This window comes from Patagioenas fasciata, chromosome 22 (assembly GCF_037038585.1).
Source record: "Patagioenas fasciata isolate bPatFas1 chromosome 22, bPatFas1.hap1, whole genome shotgun sequence".
Taxonomy (NCBI): domain Eukaryota; kingdom Metazoa; phylum Chordata; class Aves; order Columbiformes; family Columbidae; genus Patagioenas; species Patagioenas fasciata.
In genome coordinates, this window is record NC_092541.1 from 6,360,230 (window position 1) to 6,377,751 (window position 17,522).

At 44.4% G+C, this 17,522-nt stretch overlaps 1 protein-coding gene across 1 annotated transcript in view; it reads left to right on the forward strand.

The window, feature by feature from the left end:
• Positions 1 to 17,522, forward strand: part of LOC136111659 (T cell receptor alpha chain MC.7.G5-like) — a 179,353-nt gene that overhangs the window by 118,349 nt on the left and 43,482 nt on the right. Inside the window, exon 3 of the mRNA XM_071798178.1 lies at positions 1,044 to 1,099. Within this exon, the coding sequence (XP_071654279.1) occupies positions 1,044 to 1,099 (56 nt within the window). The remainder of the gene's footprint in view (positions 1 to 1,043; positions 1,100 to 17,522) is intronic.

Below are 17,522 nucleotides of genomic sequence, written 5' to 3' on the forward strand. Positions count from 1 at the left end.
CTTTAGGTCCTTTGTCAGATCTTCCTTAAAATACAGAGGGAAGATCTTTAAAACAGGAAGGAAAGAGGGCATGGGGAACAAAAGCTCATTCTAAAAACACATTCTAATAAATTCTCTTGTTCTTTGTCATGTTGATTTGAGTGGAACAGATTAGGAATTGCTGTTGTTCTGGTAAAAATCAGTGACTTCCGTGTTGTGCAAGCATCATGTTAGTCAGGTTGAACCTACAGGGGACGATATGTGAGACTAGTGTTCATGAATAACATTTGCTTGCTCAAAAGATTAGGTGAAACTGGCTTTTGGGACTTCAGTTTGAATCCCTTAATGGATTCATTGCCAACTGAATAAACATGAAAAAGTAGGACTTTAAGTTGGTTTTCTCTGGGAGTTTCTGTTTATTTTTTTCTTGGCTTCTTCATTTTGTGGGTCTGGTCCCCTGCTTAGCTTCTGAGATTGATGAGCTGGCTGATCTGCCTAACTCCTTCTTTAGACCATGAGGCTATGTTAGTTGTTTAAAAAAATGGTGGAAATTTCATCCCACTTTGATATGTCTCACAGTGTGTTCTGGCTATTAAAGGCTGAGGCTTCTTTCCAGTTTTTGTATAGAGGCTTATTACTGTGGGACAACTGGGTCTTCCTGGAAGCTCACCTTTGGGAGAGGCACAAAACTAATTATGAAATCAGGTACATCTTAAAACAAATAGTTGTTTTGCATCATAAATGCAAGGCCGCAATTCTCCTGTCCTTCTAATGATGGCAAAAATCGTTCTACTTAAAAATTGTCCCAGGAGATTCAGCTGCGTTATGCTAGCATAGTAGTGGGCTGGATTTTCTACTTCACGCATTTCAGAATTGTTTCTATCTCCATTTTTATGGAAAAATGAGAGGCACGCAACTAGAAAGACATCCTAATTTGAAGTGAAAGGTATGTGACAAGGGCGACATCTGTTTTTCCCCTTGATTTCTTTTGAAAAATGCATCTATCTGTCTGGACCAAAAGTTGTGCATGGTTTTTGTTAGTCTATGTGTCACTGTGTGAATTCAGCATCTAACTGGAAAGTCACTTTTGGAAGTGGGACACAACTGGTGGTGAAACCAGGTAGGTAGAATGCCTGGAGGAAAGCCTAATTCCCTCTATGGGCAACCAAAGATCAAGTTTAAATATGCATCAGAGAAACAAAATTTTAAAGCTAGACACTTGTCTGGAGTACTGGACTCTCTGTACAAGTCATTGAGAGCTAAATGCTTTATTTAATTTGTGAATGTTCAAAATCAGCTTAATGCAGGTTCTGGAGCAATGACTATAATAATGACTTTTTGAGCAGCCTCTATTGATGTTAATTGTCCTTGTGAGAAAATAGAGAGTATCCATCACAATGGGCTGTCTGCTCAATGTTTCTTTTTCTCCAAAAAGAATGAGCAAATTAAAAATCACTCAGTTATATATTTCTGTTTCTGGAGAGGAGTCCTACCCCAAATACTCCTTTTCTTCACTAATGCATGTTCCTAGAAATCTCCCAGGCATGCAGGGATACTCACTGTACTTTTGTTTCCGGTGCCCGGAATCTTGTCCTCATTAATTCTCAGAAGCTGCACTTCTTGTCTCTGCTGGGAAAAGTGTCTTTTTGCTCTGCTGCTCCAGCTTCTGGCTACAGACAGGCTTCCACCTAGGTTTTCATTCCTTGACAACAAAAAAGCTGGGCAGTCTTGGAAAGAGGTCTGAACAAGCAGGGCATTACTGGTTTGGGGAATCAAGAAAGGTATTTTGAAGGTTTACACTACATGCAGGAAGGTCCAGGGAGAGATCTCTGCTTTTAATGTTGATCTAGTACTGAAAGAGGAATTTTGCTGTTGATCCTTGTAGCATTTCCTTGCACAAGTGAAAGACAAATCTTGCAGTTAGTGGTCATCTCTGTCGAAACGGAAAGAGACCATCAACTAGGAAAATCATTAAAGGAAATCTAAGTATAAGTTGTCAAGGAATTACATGGGTAGACTAAGTTAAAAGAAACGGCAAGTAGGAATTAATAAGTGACTGGAGCAGAAAAAGGTTTTTTGTTTTGAAGGAAATACTGTGTGAATAGCTTTAGAAACAAATTCACATTTGGAAGCGGAGTGCAACTGAGGGTAAAACTAAGTAAGTTTTCAACTATTCTTTGTTCAATATTGTATAAAGAAAGATATGTATGGGTTGAAGAATGGTCTACTAAGGTATTCCCTCAATTATTCAACTCTGTCAGTAATCCACAGAGTTTTTCAAAATGATGGACCCAATTTAAGCTATCTACTGTTTTGAAATTGGATCCAAGTTTTTGAAACACCCTGTACTTCCTTCGTTTGATATAAGCAGTGTGAGGTCCTGAACCCATTTGTTCAGGGACAGACGTTTTGTGCCATGGCCATGCAAACACAGGTTGCCTTTCTCCCTAAGGATATAGTAGAGCTTGTGTTCTTGTTGAGGTGAAAACCACTGTGTGAACTATGGCAAGTTCACACTTGGCAAAGGGACACAACTTCAGGTTTTGCCTAGTAAGTGCAGCCACCTTCTTGTAGTCTGCTTCCATGAGGGACAAAGCAACCCACTGCCCAGTGAGTTTTCTAGCATCTCGCTTCCTGGGCTTGGGGTGCTTCAGCTGTGGGTTGCATGCCACGTACTTTCCTCCAGGACAGGCTTTGACTCAGGCCAGAAGTAACAGTCCTGCCAAATAGAGTTTGCATCCATAGGCTGAAAGGTTATCTTGATCCCACAGACATATCATGGGGTCTATTCACTTCAGGATGTAGCTGACTGTGAGTGACAGTTGCCACTGTCTAGTCAGGGAGTGCATGACCAGCTTTGTCAAGTGGTGGGGAAGGTTATTGTTAAGAGAGGAAATGCTGTGTGACTGCAGGAACTGCTACATATACACCTGTCTTTGGCTCTGGAACAAGACTCACTGTTAAGCCATGTAAGTCCAACACTGCTCCCACGCTTTCTGTCTTCTTTGAGGCCTTTCTTTGGGTGGTTGCGGGCAGCAACATGTCTGGGTGATTGATCATTTGAGTGTGACCATATCTAGTCATAGACTTCGCTTTAAGGGAATGTGCCACCTTGGTCCAAAACAAACTTTCTTGCTCTCAGTTTGCCTGGGATGGACAAAGTGGACACACATCTGCTCTCAGATGTCCCAGCTATACAATGGGGAGACCGTCCTACTGCAATGTATCCCAGCAGGGTTTGTGTTGCAGTAGGAAACACTGTCATACTTCTACTGCTTTCCAAACCTTGACAGGGCTGGACAAAGGTTTGGAGAGAAGTGCTGCTTCTGAGCTGGCTTGCTGGGCTTTTGATTATGGAAGGAAATGCTGTGTGATTATGAGTTCGGCAAAATGACTTTTGGCTCAGGGACCAGACTGTCTGTCCAACCCAGTGAGTGTGGATTTTTCTTTGTCTGAAGTGCTTTAGTGTCCGCTGCAGTGACCTGTTAGTCATACTTGTGTCAGGGTCGCACTACAGGTGGGAACAAGAACACAGACAATTTTTCATTTAATGCTGAAAATATAAGCCATGAGGGGAGTCTTTGACATTGCAGACATGCAGTACATCTCTCACTTGCAACAGCAACTTGACCTGAAAAATGGTTTCAGAAACAGATTTCCCCATGTTCTGGGTAGTAACACTGCCTTTGAGCCTGTTGCACTGAAGAATTTTGCCATAACTTCTTGTACAAGGCCATTTGCAGGGCTGACAGGGACAGAACATGCATGGTGCGGAGAAAGTCACTTTTCAAAAGGGAACTGAACTTTCGGTTATAGCCTGTAAGTAACAAAACTGCGCTGCAAATTGGAATTGCTTTGTCTCTTCTTCCTTATTTTGTAGCTGGACAAAGCCTAGGAACTGAAACAGTGAAACTCAGGCAACCCTTGTATTCTTCCAGATGCTTCCATGTGAAGGTTTAAGTTACTCCTCTCTTTAATAGGTTGCTTGTATGACGTTGAGGTGTGCACTATCCAATGGTCAGACTGATGGTCCCACAGCAGTCATCTCACAGTAGTCTTTGAAATCCACAGACACCCAAACCTGATGAATTTCCACCATGCATTCCCTGCACATAAACAGCGTTTTCAGATGCGTAATCCCCATGATTCTAGGAAAGCAATACCATAGGTACAAGCTGTCACTCCTGGGTCTTAAAAATTAATAACCACTTCTCTGAGAAGTGCAAGTGAGCTGGGAAATAGATTTGCCCTTGTTCCAGGCAATGACACTGAACTCAAACCTGTTGTGTCATGGGGATTTGCTGTGGTCTGAATGCAGGTGCTTTATGTTTGAAATCATGCGTGAGGCTGACAGAGATATTTTTGTAAGGAAATGTGTCAGAGTGTGAATGCTGCACGCAAAGTCACTTTTGGAAAGGGAACAGTGCTTTCAGTGATACCTGGTAAGCAACAACTTGCCCTGGAGACTGGAATCACCGGTTTTCTGTCTTACTCTTGGTTTTTTTGAGGGGAACAGTTTTGACAACCTGAAGTTTGGGAGACCTGTGATGCTCCTGGTATCCCTTGGATTTGGTTTTCCCTCATGTCCTGTGCCATCTGTTACAGTGTCAGAGCTTCTTTACATGCCTGTTTGCATTCCTTCCTTCACCCTGAGCACAGACTGATGTGTGTGCCACCAAGAACTGATGCTCCAGAGAACTTGGGAGACCTGATCCCATCCATACCCATGTTGTTCCAGTGGTCCTGTGTCTGTCTTATGTCACTGTGTCCCTCAGGAGGAGGAGGAGGATGTGTGAGAGCCTCGGCATGGCTGGAAAAAAGCCTGGGGAGAGGTGTGCCTTCTGGAATGCCTTGCTGGGTGTTTTATTATGGAAGGAAATGCAGTGGGATTATGGTACCAGGTATGATAAGCTGACCTTTGTCGCAGGTGCCAGACTGTCCATTCAGTTCTGTGAGTGTGCAGCTTTCCTGTGTGTCTTTTGTCAAAGGTCCTTGAGTGTCCACTGATTGTCTTGTAGACATCCTTGTTGTATCCAGGTCACTTTCCATGGTGGAAGGAAAACACAGGCACTATTTCATCTAAGGTAGATGATGAACAGGAGTCTCTGAGATAGTGAACTTGCAGGTGTGGCCCAGGGTAGAACCAGCAGCTCTCACAAACAGGCATAGTCACCTATAAATGCTCTTAATCCCAGATGCAAATTGCTGGTCTCTTCAGGATGTAGCTGACCATGAGTGACAGTTGGCACTGTCTAGTCATGGTGTGTGTGGCCAGCTTTACCAAGTGGTGGTGAAGGTTATTGTTAAGAGAGGAAATGCTGTGTGACCACAGGAACCAGTCTGTATAAACCTGTCTTTGGCTTTGGAACAAGACTCACTGTTAAGCCATGTACGTCCAACACCGTTCCTATGCTTGCTTCTTTGAGGTCTTTCTTTGGGCGACTGAGAGCAGCAATGTGGCTGGGTGTTTCATTATTTATGTGTGATCTAGTGATGGACTTTCCTTTAAGGGAATGTGCCCACTTCATCCAAAATGAGCCTTACTGCTCTCAGTTTGGCTAGGATGGTCCAAGTGGCCACACTCCCATATCAAAAGTACTGTGGGAAGGCTGTCCAACACCACTGTGTCCTGGTGGGGTTTCTGTTGCAGTGAGAAGCACTGTCACTCTGCTGCTGCTCATCCAAGCCTGGACATGAATGGGCAAAACCTTGTAGAGAGGTGCTGCTTCTGGAATGGCTTGCTGGGCTTTTGGTTGGAGATGGAAACACTGCGTAGATATTGACTCAAGCTTCAGCAGGTTGCCATTTGGCTCAGAGACCAGACTGCCTGTCCAGCCCAGGGAAGGTGCAACTTTTCTGTCTGTCCTCTGTGAAAAATCCTTAAGTGTTCATGGGAGCACCCTGTAGATGAACTTGTTGAGTTCCAAGCACTATAACAGAGGAAGGAGAAAAGAGCTGCTGTTTCAGGATAGTCTTGTGCCTAGAACTGATTCAGTGTGGCGACATTTGAACACGGTGGTCCAGGATGCTGATGGTCAGGCAGCCAGTATGAACAGAGGTGTGGTTTAGTACAGCTAGAGACATTAACCAAATTGTGCTCAGAACCTGTATATGGCTTTGAAAGGCTGTAGGGGGATATGTAAAGGGTGTTTCAATACTGTTACTGACCTTGAGATTTTCATGTTTACTTGGTCAAGGCCTAGATCACACTCTGCAAATGTTTTCTGGTAGTCATGTCAAGTCTGTAGATTGTAGCTCCAGGTATGTAGATTATTATCCTGAGCACAACCAGAGAGCAAAAAGCTATGGATCATTATGATACTTGTTTTCAGCCTGGATAAGGTTTGGACAGTGAAAGAAGAAAAATAGTGGGGCTGAGCACACAGCCAATAGCAGAAGGACCTACAAAAGAGCCATGCAAGTGAAATCATCCTCCACTGATCTATTCTGCAGAAATGCAGCAGCTTTTCACTTTAGTGGGGTATCCCACTTACCCAGGGTGCAGTTGAAGAGGCTGCAAACTCATCCTGATGGCTGAACGCGTTGCCATGTAGGATCCAGCCCTTTGGATTTTTGTCAAGTGCTCCACTGTTCAGACAACAGCCCCATTGACTCAAGGACTAAAGTCAGGGTCTGGCCAATTAAGTGGGTTCATGCCTGTGTGTTGCAAGCTCACCCAACAGTTGTGTCCTAAGGCTGTGCTCCAGCACCATAATGGGACAAGCACACAGGAGCAGAAAGGTAAATTGACCTCTCAGGGAAAGCTTATATTATTGCTTAATAAGAAAACAGATGAGAAGAGTGTGCTTTTTTTCTTTTGGACAGAAGTGCCAGACTAAGGCACTTTGGCACTGTGTCCTGAAAAGTCCCCATGCCAGTGAATGACTGGTATTCCCCAAGCAACCTGAGAAAATCATCCCTGAGTTTTTAGCTTTCACTGCTCTCTGTGTCACAGTTCCCAAGGCAAATGGCATCTCCTGTCCAAGGAGCTCATCCCTCTCCTCAGAAGAGGAGGCCAGATGGGGTGAGAGAACAGACTGAGACTCGGGTTTTTGTTAGGGTGTGTAGCATTGTGTGAACGCCAATGTAGCAAAACCACAGTTTGGACCAGGGACAAAGCTTCATGTTCTGCCAGGTATGTTTTCTTCTCCTGCTTCTGCAATTTATGCTGTCTCCTCCTGCTGCATTCCCACTTTTAGCCAGTTTGAGTCCAAAAAGAGAAGTCAGAGGTGCAGTTGTAAGACACAGAGGGAGGATTTGTTCTTTGCTGGCCTTGGCATGGCTGGGCAAAGGCTTAGGGAGAGGTGCTGCTTCTGCAGTGGCTTAATGGGCTTTTTGTTATGGAATGAAATACTGTGTGGTTACAGCAACAGCTACGGGAAGTTCGCATTTGGCTCAGGGACCAGACTGTCCATCCAGCTCAGTGAGTTTGCAGCTTTCCTGTTTTTCCTCTCTCATAAACCTTAGACAGTCTACCGGAGTGCCCTGTAGATGTGTTTGTTTTTTCCGTGTTATGTTACAGATGGGAAAGAGAACATAGGTGCTTTTTCAAGATTATTTTCTGCCTAGATCTGCCTTCCAGGTGGTAAACTTCCACAATGCACCAGCTTCCAATCCAGAGTGAGCATCCCGCTTGACCAGGGTCTAGGTGCAGAGGCTGCCAGTACAGTCAAAATCATGGAGGTATCATCAGCTGAGATCTACTCCTCTGTGTTTCTGTCTAGTGCTCTGTTGTTGAGACAACAGCCTCAAGTTTTCCTTTGGCTCAGGGACTAAAGTCACTGTCTGGACAATAAGTCAGTTAATGCATCTGTAGTTCCAATCTTATCTGACAGTTAAGTCCTAAGGTTGTGTTGCAACTTGACAAGAAAAGGAACTGGTTAGCCGAAATGCATAGTACTGATTTAATTGTGTAGAACATCTATCATTGTGAAAAAAAAACACCCATACATGGAAATCTGGATCAAGAGGAAAGGGGACTTCATTCGTTACTCTGCCTCTAGACCAGGTTCATGTTCTTGTTCCCATCCCTTTTTGCCATTCCAGCAAAAGGTTTTGGGGTAGGGATCACGATGTGTTCCCTCGTAACTAAGGGGTAATTTCTACCATTTCTGGTATCTGAGGGGGCTCTACTAAAATCTAGTTATCCCCATGCCTTTGAATGCTCAAAAAGTATTATATGGAGATAGAGCTAGAGAGGTCTGTGGAAATCTGTATGGGGACTTAGAGCTTCTCTCAGACACAGAACCATGACTGAATGTACCCAAGCCCTCCAGCAGCCACTGAGGTGTTTGAATGCAGAGGCCCATTTTGCAAAGCTCTGTCACACGGTGCTGGTGCTGGAGGATGGCAAAAACTCACATGGGGAAGTGGAACGAAACTGCTCGTTGCCCCAGGTGAGCTGTTTTTTCTTTTGTGGGTCAAGGCTGACTCAATAGAGATGGCACTGTCCTCTACCTTCAAAAATAACAGTGTAGTGGCTCTGCGGAGCAATTTGGGATTGTTTTAGTATTCCCTGGAGATGAGCATTAGCTTTGCTTTTTAACAAATGCATGCTAGAAATGCATCTAATGTGGGGAAAAGAAGCAAGTGAAAAGTGAAGAGGAGTGAAATACAAGAGCTCCACATGAAAAAAGAACAAACAACTAATGGTCATTCACTAGTGATGTAGGATTAGATTGGTCTAGGAGGGACATGGAAATGCAATTGCCTTGTGGCTTTTCCTAGTGGAGTTAATGAGACTGTAGTACAGGAAGGATGAAGAGTAGGCAATGGACATGGAGGTCAGACATAACACATTGCAAGAGAGTGAGTAGAGAAGTGGAAGGATTCCCTTGAGGACAAGTATTCAGGTGGATGCGGGTGCATAGGAGCGCATGAAGGTTTTTGCAATGAAAAAAACAGAGTGTCTATGAATATCTACCAACTGAGGCTTAGACATGGAACTAGGCTGGTGGTAAAACCAAGTAAGATTTCTGAGTTGTGGGACACAGGGTGGTTCAGGGGGTAAATTCAATCCACCCAGAGCCGAGGCAAAATGCAGTTCAGAATCAGGCTGTTATAAAAAAAAAAAAAAAAAGTAATTAACAGCGATCCCTTGTTTGCTGTAGTATCTGTTTGATATTGTAGAACAGGAGAGGTGGTCTGCAGTGTAATGATGTATAGAACACCAGCTGTAGAACTTACCTCCGAAAGAACCTTTCAGCTGTGGCAACTTCTGTAGGTGCAAGCAACTTATTTTCCCCCTGTGAACAGTTTCATGCTTGCAACACTGTCAAAGCAAACTTTGTGTTGTGGTATTCCTTCCAGAAGTTTAATAAACTCGTATTTGGAGGAAGAACTAACCTTCTTCTTTCTCCAGGTGTGTGAACTTTGCAAGTTAGGTAAATGCATAACTAAGTTAAGTACACTCAGGTTTGAAAAAATATTCACAGATAACTCCATAGTTAATTTCTTTCCGTAGTTGTGAATAAAAATATGGATAAGACAATGTGTCTGTAACTATAAACAAGGCAGGATTTCCTGATAGCTCCTTGTATTTGTAGATACACAGTGTAACAACACTAAATGAAACTTTAAATATCAATTATTCTTTCCTTGAAAATTGTGAGTATATACTCACTCTCAGGAAGCTCACCTGAGCATTTGAATCAGAAACTCCAAGCAGAATTTCTCACTACTTCAGTAATTAAATCTCTAGTAAATTTTCAACGATAATTGCACATTCTCTATGAGTTTTTAGTCTTTCAAATAGGAAAAAAGAGCTGAGAAGTGTAAAGGACTCTTAGGAGTTGGCCAAAACAATCTTTTCCTGCATTTTAAGAGAGTGAAAGGAACTGTAAACATATCTCCTACAGCTTAGATGTTATCTCTTTTTTCTCAGAAATTAAATCTCATTTTTGTTTTGGGATTGAGAGAAAACTGCATTGCAATCTGGGCTGTGCAGGAAGAATGACAGAGAGATGTCACCGGTGTTTGGATTTTGTTTGCTCACTAACTAATGAATTTACTATGATCTCATTCTCCATTTGGATTACAGCTCTTCAGAAACAGGGGCCTATAACAGGTTGAATTTTAGGAAGGATTCTGGGCTTGGCAGACACCAGTGAGTGAGGTTTTGATGCATTGTGCCCCAATCTCCATTTCTGTGTGAATGCATTTTTCCAGTTATGTATCACTTGGTTTACAGAGCTTCCAGCATGCTAAGCCTGTTTATATCGTACAAAACGAGCAAGTTGTGCACATTGGCAGCATCCATTTGGACACTTCTGGCAAAATTACCAGAGTTTGACTCCAACTGGTATCTGTTTGCAATGTGGTTTTGCAGGGAGTTTGGTGAAGTTGTGGTTGTTGTTGTTCTTTTTCCATTTACTGTCTCAGAGGCAAACTATGGGGAATGCATGGCCTGAATTCAGTTTATGATATTGGATGTTTCTGCATGCTATTTTTCAGCCCTTCTCACAATAATCATGCTATTCAGGTTCTTCCGCTATTTACTGCAACTCAAGTGGCATGATACAAGTTCACATTTCATAGTGACAACCCCCTCAGAGTGGACACGGGAAGTATTAATGAATACAATGTGAAGTGCAGCCTTCAAAGTAGAATGAACAATGGAAGGGAAGAAAGCAGAAAGGTAGCGCAAACTGGTCAGACTATATTTAAAAAACTGGCTGGAATAACGTGCTCTTTCTCTTTTGCACAACAGTATAAGACTAAACCACTTTGGCACTTCGTTGTCCTGAAAGGTCCCCGTGCCAGTGAATGACTGGTATTCCCCAAGCAGTGTGAGAAAACCACCCCTGAGTTTTTATCTTCCACTGCTCTCTGTGTCACAGTTCCCAAGGCAAATGGCATCTCCTGTCCAAGAGGCTCATCCTTCTCCCCACAAGAGGGGTAAGAGAACAGACTGAGCCTTGGGTTCTTGTTAGGGTGTGTAGCATTGTGTGAACAACTACTATACTGGAAAACCACAGTTTGGGCCAGGGACAAAGCTTCATGTTCTGCCAGGTATGTTTTCTTCTCCTGCATCTCCAATTTATGCTGTCTCCTCTTGCTGCATTCCCACTTTTAGTCAGTTTAAGACCAAAAAGAGAAGTCAGGGGTGCAGTTGGAAGGGATGGAGGGAGAATTTGTTTTTTCCTGGTCTTGGCATGGCTGGGCAAAGACTTGGGGAGAGGAGCTGCTTCTGCAGTGGCTTGATGGGCTTTTTGTTACAGAAGGAAATGCTGTGTGATTATACCAACAGCTACAACAAGGTGATCTTTGGCTCAGGGACCAGACTGTCCATCCAACCCAGTGAGTGTGTAGCTTGCCATTGATCTTCCGTCTGTCTGGCTTGTAAAAGGACTGCTTTTATATTTATCGCTTTTTTTTTTTTTTTACCTTTGTACACCTGAAATGCCCTCTCTCCCTTCACACACTCTGGGGATGCATTCAGTGCAGTCTTTAATGAGGTTGTTGTTGGACAGAGCAAACCTCAACTTCAGATCTGCATGATTTTGGGGAAAATGTTCCCTGTGCCTTACTGGGAAGGTCCTTGTCCACCACTCTGACAGCTTCCTTGCTATGGGAGATGAGAGCAGAACATTTGTGTAATGGCTTTTGTTACAGTGAGTGTCAAGGGGAACGGTTACACCTTTGGAGCTGGGACAAAGCTAAGTGTGAAGCCTTGTGAGTGCTGTCTAAGCTACTCCTAGCCCTGCAGGGCAATGCAGAAATGTGCAAGGCAGGAATGTCAGGGGGTACATTTTGGGAAGCCTTCCTGTGATCACGCATAACCCTGTGCCCTTTCTCTGAGAATGGAAAAGCTGTGAGCTGCTGTGGATGGAGAGGGGACAGGGCAGAAGGTTTGTCTTTGGGAAGGAGAGAAAGCTCTTTACAAAGGCATGGAAGTGCTGTGAGATGGAGAGAAATGCCTTGGTCTCATCAGAAGAGTCTGAGCAGCACTGGCTGCTTCGAATGGGACTCAAAGGATGAGCTGCAACCCTTGTTGGAGCAAGAACAGCTGTGTGTTAGCTCAGTGTGTGTGGAAGGATGCTATCATAGCTCAGGAGTTAGCGATTTCCTTTGCCTTTCACCCTTTTTTCCATACACAGCTGGAAAAGACAAGTGTCAGACTCTTTTGCAGGTGACTGTGGTTCCTTTCTGCTAGCTGTGGGGTTGTTGTAGGGCTGTCCATGGCTGTGTCAGTTTGCTGGGGCAGGTTTTTGTAAGCTCAAGTTCAGGCATGGAAGTACTTTCTGTGACACTCTGTAAGTATCTCTGTGTTAACTGGCTGTTAGTGTGCCCCAAAGGTGCACGATGGTTTCCCGCCTTGGTCTCTGTGCGACACCTTGTCCTATTTTCTGGAGTACAAGCTGTGTGCGGTTTTGGTTAGTGGATGTGTCCCTCTGTGACTTCAGCATTCACCTGGAAAGTTGTCTTTGGGAGTGGGACACAACTGATGGTAAAACCCTATAGGTAGAAAGCAAACCTGAAGTTGCAATGGTAGGAAAGTCACACCCATTAACTGGGAAAACAAAACAGCTGAGTTGTTAGGAACTGGTCTGCAGAGGGATGGAGTGTGTGTTTGCACAGGCACACATGTCGAGAGTTATAGCAACCAGAACAAAGAAAGACTTTTTGAAGGTGTTTAGTGTGTGCAGGAGATTCCAGGGGAAGATCTCCGCTTTTAGGGCTGTTATTTCAGGGCCGTGGTAGGAGCTGTGTTCATGATCCTGCATGCTTTCTCTGCATGGGACAAGGATGCACTCAAGGCTCATCTCAATCAGAGCTGAAACAGATGACCAGCTGTGGCTGTTGTTAAAGAAAACCCTAGCCCCAGGGCACAGCTTTGGAAGAAAGAAGCTAGAGCAGGAAAGATGTGACCTACTGGGTTTTTGTTGTGAAGGCAAACACTGTGTGACTACTGATGTCAACCGAGTCACCTTTGGAGGTGGAACTCAGCTAAGGATAAATCCCAGTAAGTTTCAAAGCCTTTTCCTGCTCCGCTTGGTGGAACAGTTTTGTGGTCATGAACTAGTGTAATTAAGCAGAGGGAGATGGGTTCAATCTGTGGGGCTTTTTGCTCTATTTTTTTTGTGATGGCAGTAGAGACCTTGATTCAGCAAGGCGATGAATTCACTCCTTCTCCTTACTCCTGCCAGCTCCTGCTCTCTGTCTTTCACATAAGCAGACTGGGATCCCGAATCCTCTTGCTCAGGGATCGACATTTTGTGCCATGGCCACCCACAGTTGTGAGAATTGGCATGGGCTGCTGATGTCTCTGTCTAGCACAGCCCTGGGGGATGGTCCTTTGCTCTGCTGAAGAAAGGCTGAATTAATACTGCTCTTGGTATCACCACAATTGTAGTTGTCATCCCGCCTCTAGATGAGAATCCTGAGAAATTTGTTATCAAGGCTACAGTTGTTCCTGGCTTCAAACGTGTGGTGTGGATGGGAAGGAGTTGATCTCCTGGAGATCAGTTGTAGAGTAACTGGCATGAGAGCTGTGGTTTTTGCTGAGCTGTGGAGGACTGTGTGAACAGAGGGAACTACAAACTGGTGCTGGGGACAGGGACACGCCTGGTAGTGACGCCCAGTGAGTACAGCTGCTGCCCAGCTCGGGGTATTTCTTGTGATATCGTATCCCAATCCTGCCTCTCAAACTCTCTGAGCATGTAGTCTCTTTCCAACCTACCCTTCTTTTCCTTGCAAGAGGATCAGGTCTTGCTTTGGCAGAAGTGTGCAGCACTGCATGGTGGTGTAGTACAGTGTAAACATTTCTGGAAGTCTGCTGGGAGTTTTCTGCTCATGGGGGACTAAGCCAGGGGTTCAGCTCCCCAGGACCAGGAGATGCCTTTCACTGTAAGGATAGGGACGAGACGTGTTCTTGTTGAGGTGAAAACCACTGTGTGAACTACGGCAAGATCACACTTGGCAAAGGAACACGACTTCAGGTTTTGCCTAGTAAGTGCCACCACTTTCTTGTAGTTTCCTTCCACATGTGGTAAAGCTACTCACTGTCCAATGGGCAGCAGGATTTCCATCTTCTCTCTTCCTGGTCATTTCTTTAGCTATGGAACAAGACTTTACCATTAGGCCATGTCCTGTCCAAGGGGCTCATCCCTCTCCTCATAAGGAGACTGAAGGGGGTGAGTATCAGGCTGAGCTTTAGTTTCTTGTAAAAGTGTGTAGCATTTGTTAACTTCAACACAGGAAGACTTCAGTTTGTGCCAGGGACGAAGCTGCATGTTCTGCCAAGTATATTTTTTTCTCCTGTTTCTCCACTTCACACTGTCTCCTCTTACTGCTTTCACACTTTTAACCAAATTGATACCAAAAGGAGAAGTCAGAGGTGCAGCTGGAAGGCACAGAATAGTTTTTTTCCTGGCCTCGTCATGGCTGGGTAAAGGCTCGGGGAGAGGCGCTGCTTCTGAAATGGCTTACTGGGCTTTTTGTTATGGAAGGAAATGCTGTGTGATTATGGCAGTGGCTACAACAAGCTGACCTTTGGCTCAGGGACCAGACTGTCCGTCCAGCCCTGTGAGTGTGCAGCTTTCCTGTGTGTCTGCTGTCAAAAATCCTTGAACATCCACTGGAGCACCCTGTAGAAAACCTTGTTGTATCTGAGTCATGTAACAGATGGGAAGGAGAACATAGCTGTTATTTAATTCAGTGCAGACAATTAAAACACTCAGGGGACTTTCTGAGGTGGTAGGCACGGACAAAGGGTCCCACTTGGATGAGAAACTTGACCTGAAACACAGTTTCAGCAGCAGATTTGCAGTTGCATGGTCCCCTTAATTCTAGGAAAGCATCACCATAGGTGCGAGCTGTCACACCTGGGTCATAAAAATTAAGAAATGTTTAGGGAAACACTCTTCTGAGAAATGCAAGTGAGCTGGGAAATAGATTTTCCCTTGTTCCAGGCAATGACACTGGACCCAAACCTGTTGAGTCAGGGAGATTTGCTGTGATCTGAATGCAGGTGCTTTATGTTTGAAGTCATGCATGAGACTGACAGAGACATTTTTGTAACGAAATGTGTCAGAGTGTGAATGCTGGAATCAAAGTCACTTTTGGAAGGGGAACAGTGCTTTCAGTGATACCAGGTAAGCAACAGCTTGCCCTGGAGACTGGAATTGCCTCATTTCTGTCTTGCTCTTGGTTATTTGAAGGGGAGCAATATTGAGAACCTCAAGATTGGGAGACCTGTGATGCTCCTGATATCCCCTGGACTTGGTTTTCCCTCATGCCCTGTGCCGTCTGTTGGCATCTCATGTCCAAAGGGCTCATCCCTCTCCTCAGAACAGGAGACCAGATGGGCTGAGAGAGCAGACTGAGCCTCATGTTCTTGTTAGGCTGTGTAGCATTGTGTGAACGCCAACACAAGAAAATCACAGTTTGGGCCAGGGACAAAGCTTCATGTTCTGCCAGGTATGTTTTCTTCTCCTGCTTCTGCAATTTATGCTGTTTCCTCTTGCTGCATTCCCACTTTTAGCCAGTTTGAGTCCAAAAATAGAAGTCAGATGTGCAGTTGTAAGACACAGAGGACCAATTTGTTTTTTCTGGGACCTGGCATGGCTGGGCAAAGGCTTGAGGAGAGGTGCTGTTTCTGCAGTGGTTTGATGGGCTTTTTGTTATGGAAGGAAATACTGTGTGGTTATGGTAGCAACCTCAACAAAGTGACCTTTGGCTCAGGGACCAGACTGTCCATCCAACCCAGTGAGTTTGCAGCTTTCATGTTTTTCCTCTCTCATAAATCCTTGACAGTCTATCAGAGTGTCCTGTAGATGTGTTTGTTGTTTCCATGTTATGTTACAGATGGGAAAGAGAACATAGGTGCTTTTTCAAGATTATTTTCTGCCTAGATCTGCCTTCCAGGTGGTAAACTTCCACAATGCACCAGCTTCCAATCCAGAGTGAGCATTCCACTTGACCAGGGTCTAGGTGCAGAGGCTGCCAATACAGTCAAACTGATGGAGGTATCAGCAGCTGGGATCTACGTCTCTGTGTTTCTGTAAAGTGTTCTCCTGTTGAGACAACAGCCTCAAGTTCACTTTTGGTTCAGGGACTAAACTAACCATCTGGTCAAGTGGGTTATTGCCTGCATGTAGCAATCTTGACTGACAATTCTGTCCTAGTGCTGTGCTCTGACTTGGCAAGAAAAGGAATTGGTTAGTAATATGTATAGTATTGATTTAAATAGTGCAGTACTTTTTGCATTGTGAAAAAAACCCACCTGCACATGGAAATCTGGACCAATAGGAAGGGGGACTTCATCTGTTACTCTGCCCCTAGACCGGGTTCATGTTCTTGTTCCCAGCCTTTTTTGCCATTCCAGCACAATAAGGCTTTGGGGCAGTGATCATAATCTGTTCCCTCCTAACTAAGCAGTAATTTCTACCACCTCTGGTACTGCGGTGAATTGAAACAAATCTAGTTCTTCCCATATCTTTGAATGCTCCAAAAATATTACATGGCAAATAGAGCTAGAGAGGTCTGTGGAAATCTGTATGGGTACTTAGAGCTTCTTTCAGACACGGATCCCTGACTGAATGTACCCAAGCTCTCCAGCAGCCACTGAGGTGTTCGAATGCAGAGGCCCATTTTGCAAAGCTCTGTCACACGGTGCCAGTGGCGGAGAATGGAGAAAACTCACATGGGGAGGTGGAACGAAACTGCTCGTTGCCCCAGGTGAGCTGTTTCTTTTGTGGGTCAAGGCTGACTCAATAGAGATGGCACTGTACTCTACCTTCAAAAATAACAGTGTAGTGGCTCTCTGGAGCAATTTGGAATGGAGATGAGCATTAGCTTTGCTTTTTAACAAATGCATGCTAGATATGCATCCAATGTGGGGAAAAGAAGCAAGTGAAAAGTGAAGAGGAGTGAAATACAAGAACTCCACATGTAAAAAAATCTAATGGTTATTCACTAGTGATGTAGGATTAGATTGGTCAAGCAGGGACATGGAAATGCAATTGCCTTGTGGCTTTTCCTTCTGGAGTTAGTGAGACTGTAGTACAGGAAGGATGAAGAGTAAGCAATGGACATGGAGGTCAGACATAACACATTGCAAGAGTGTCAGTGGAGAAATGGAAGGATTCCCTTGAGTACAAGTATTCAGGTGGATGGGGGTGCATAGGAGTGTATGAAGGTTTTTGCAATGAAAAAAAAAAAGAGTGTCAATAAATATCTACCAACAGAGGCTTGGACATGGAACCAGGCTGGTGGTAAAACCAAGTAAGATTTCTGAGTTTTGGGACACAGCGTAGTTCAGGGGGAAAATTCAATCCACCCAGAGCCAAGGCAAATCTTTGCTGGGATTGCAGCAAAATGCTGTTCAGAAGCAGGATGTTGCAGAAAAAGGAGTTAACAGTGATCCCTTGTTTGCTGTAATATTTGCTCGATATTGTAGAACAGGAGAGATGGTCTGCAGGGCAATGATGTAAAGTACGCAACCTGTAGAGCTTTCCTCTGGAAGAACCTTCATCTGTGGCAACTTTTGTAGGTTCATGCCGATTATTTTTCCCCTGTGAGCAGTTTCACACTTGCAACAT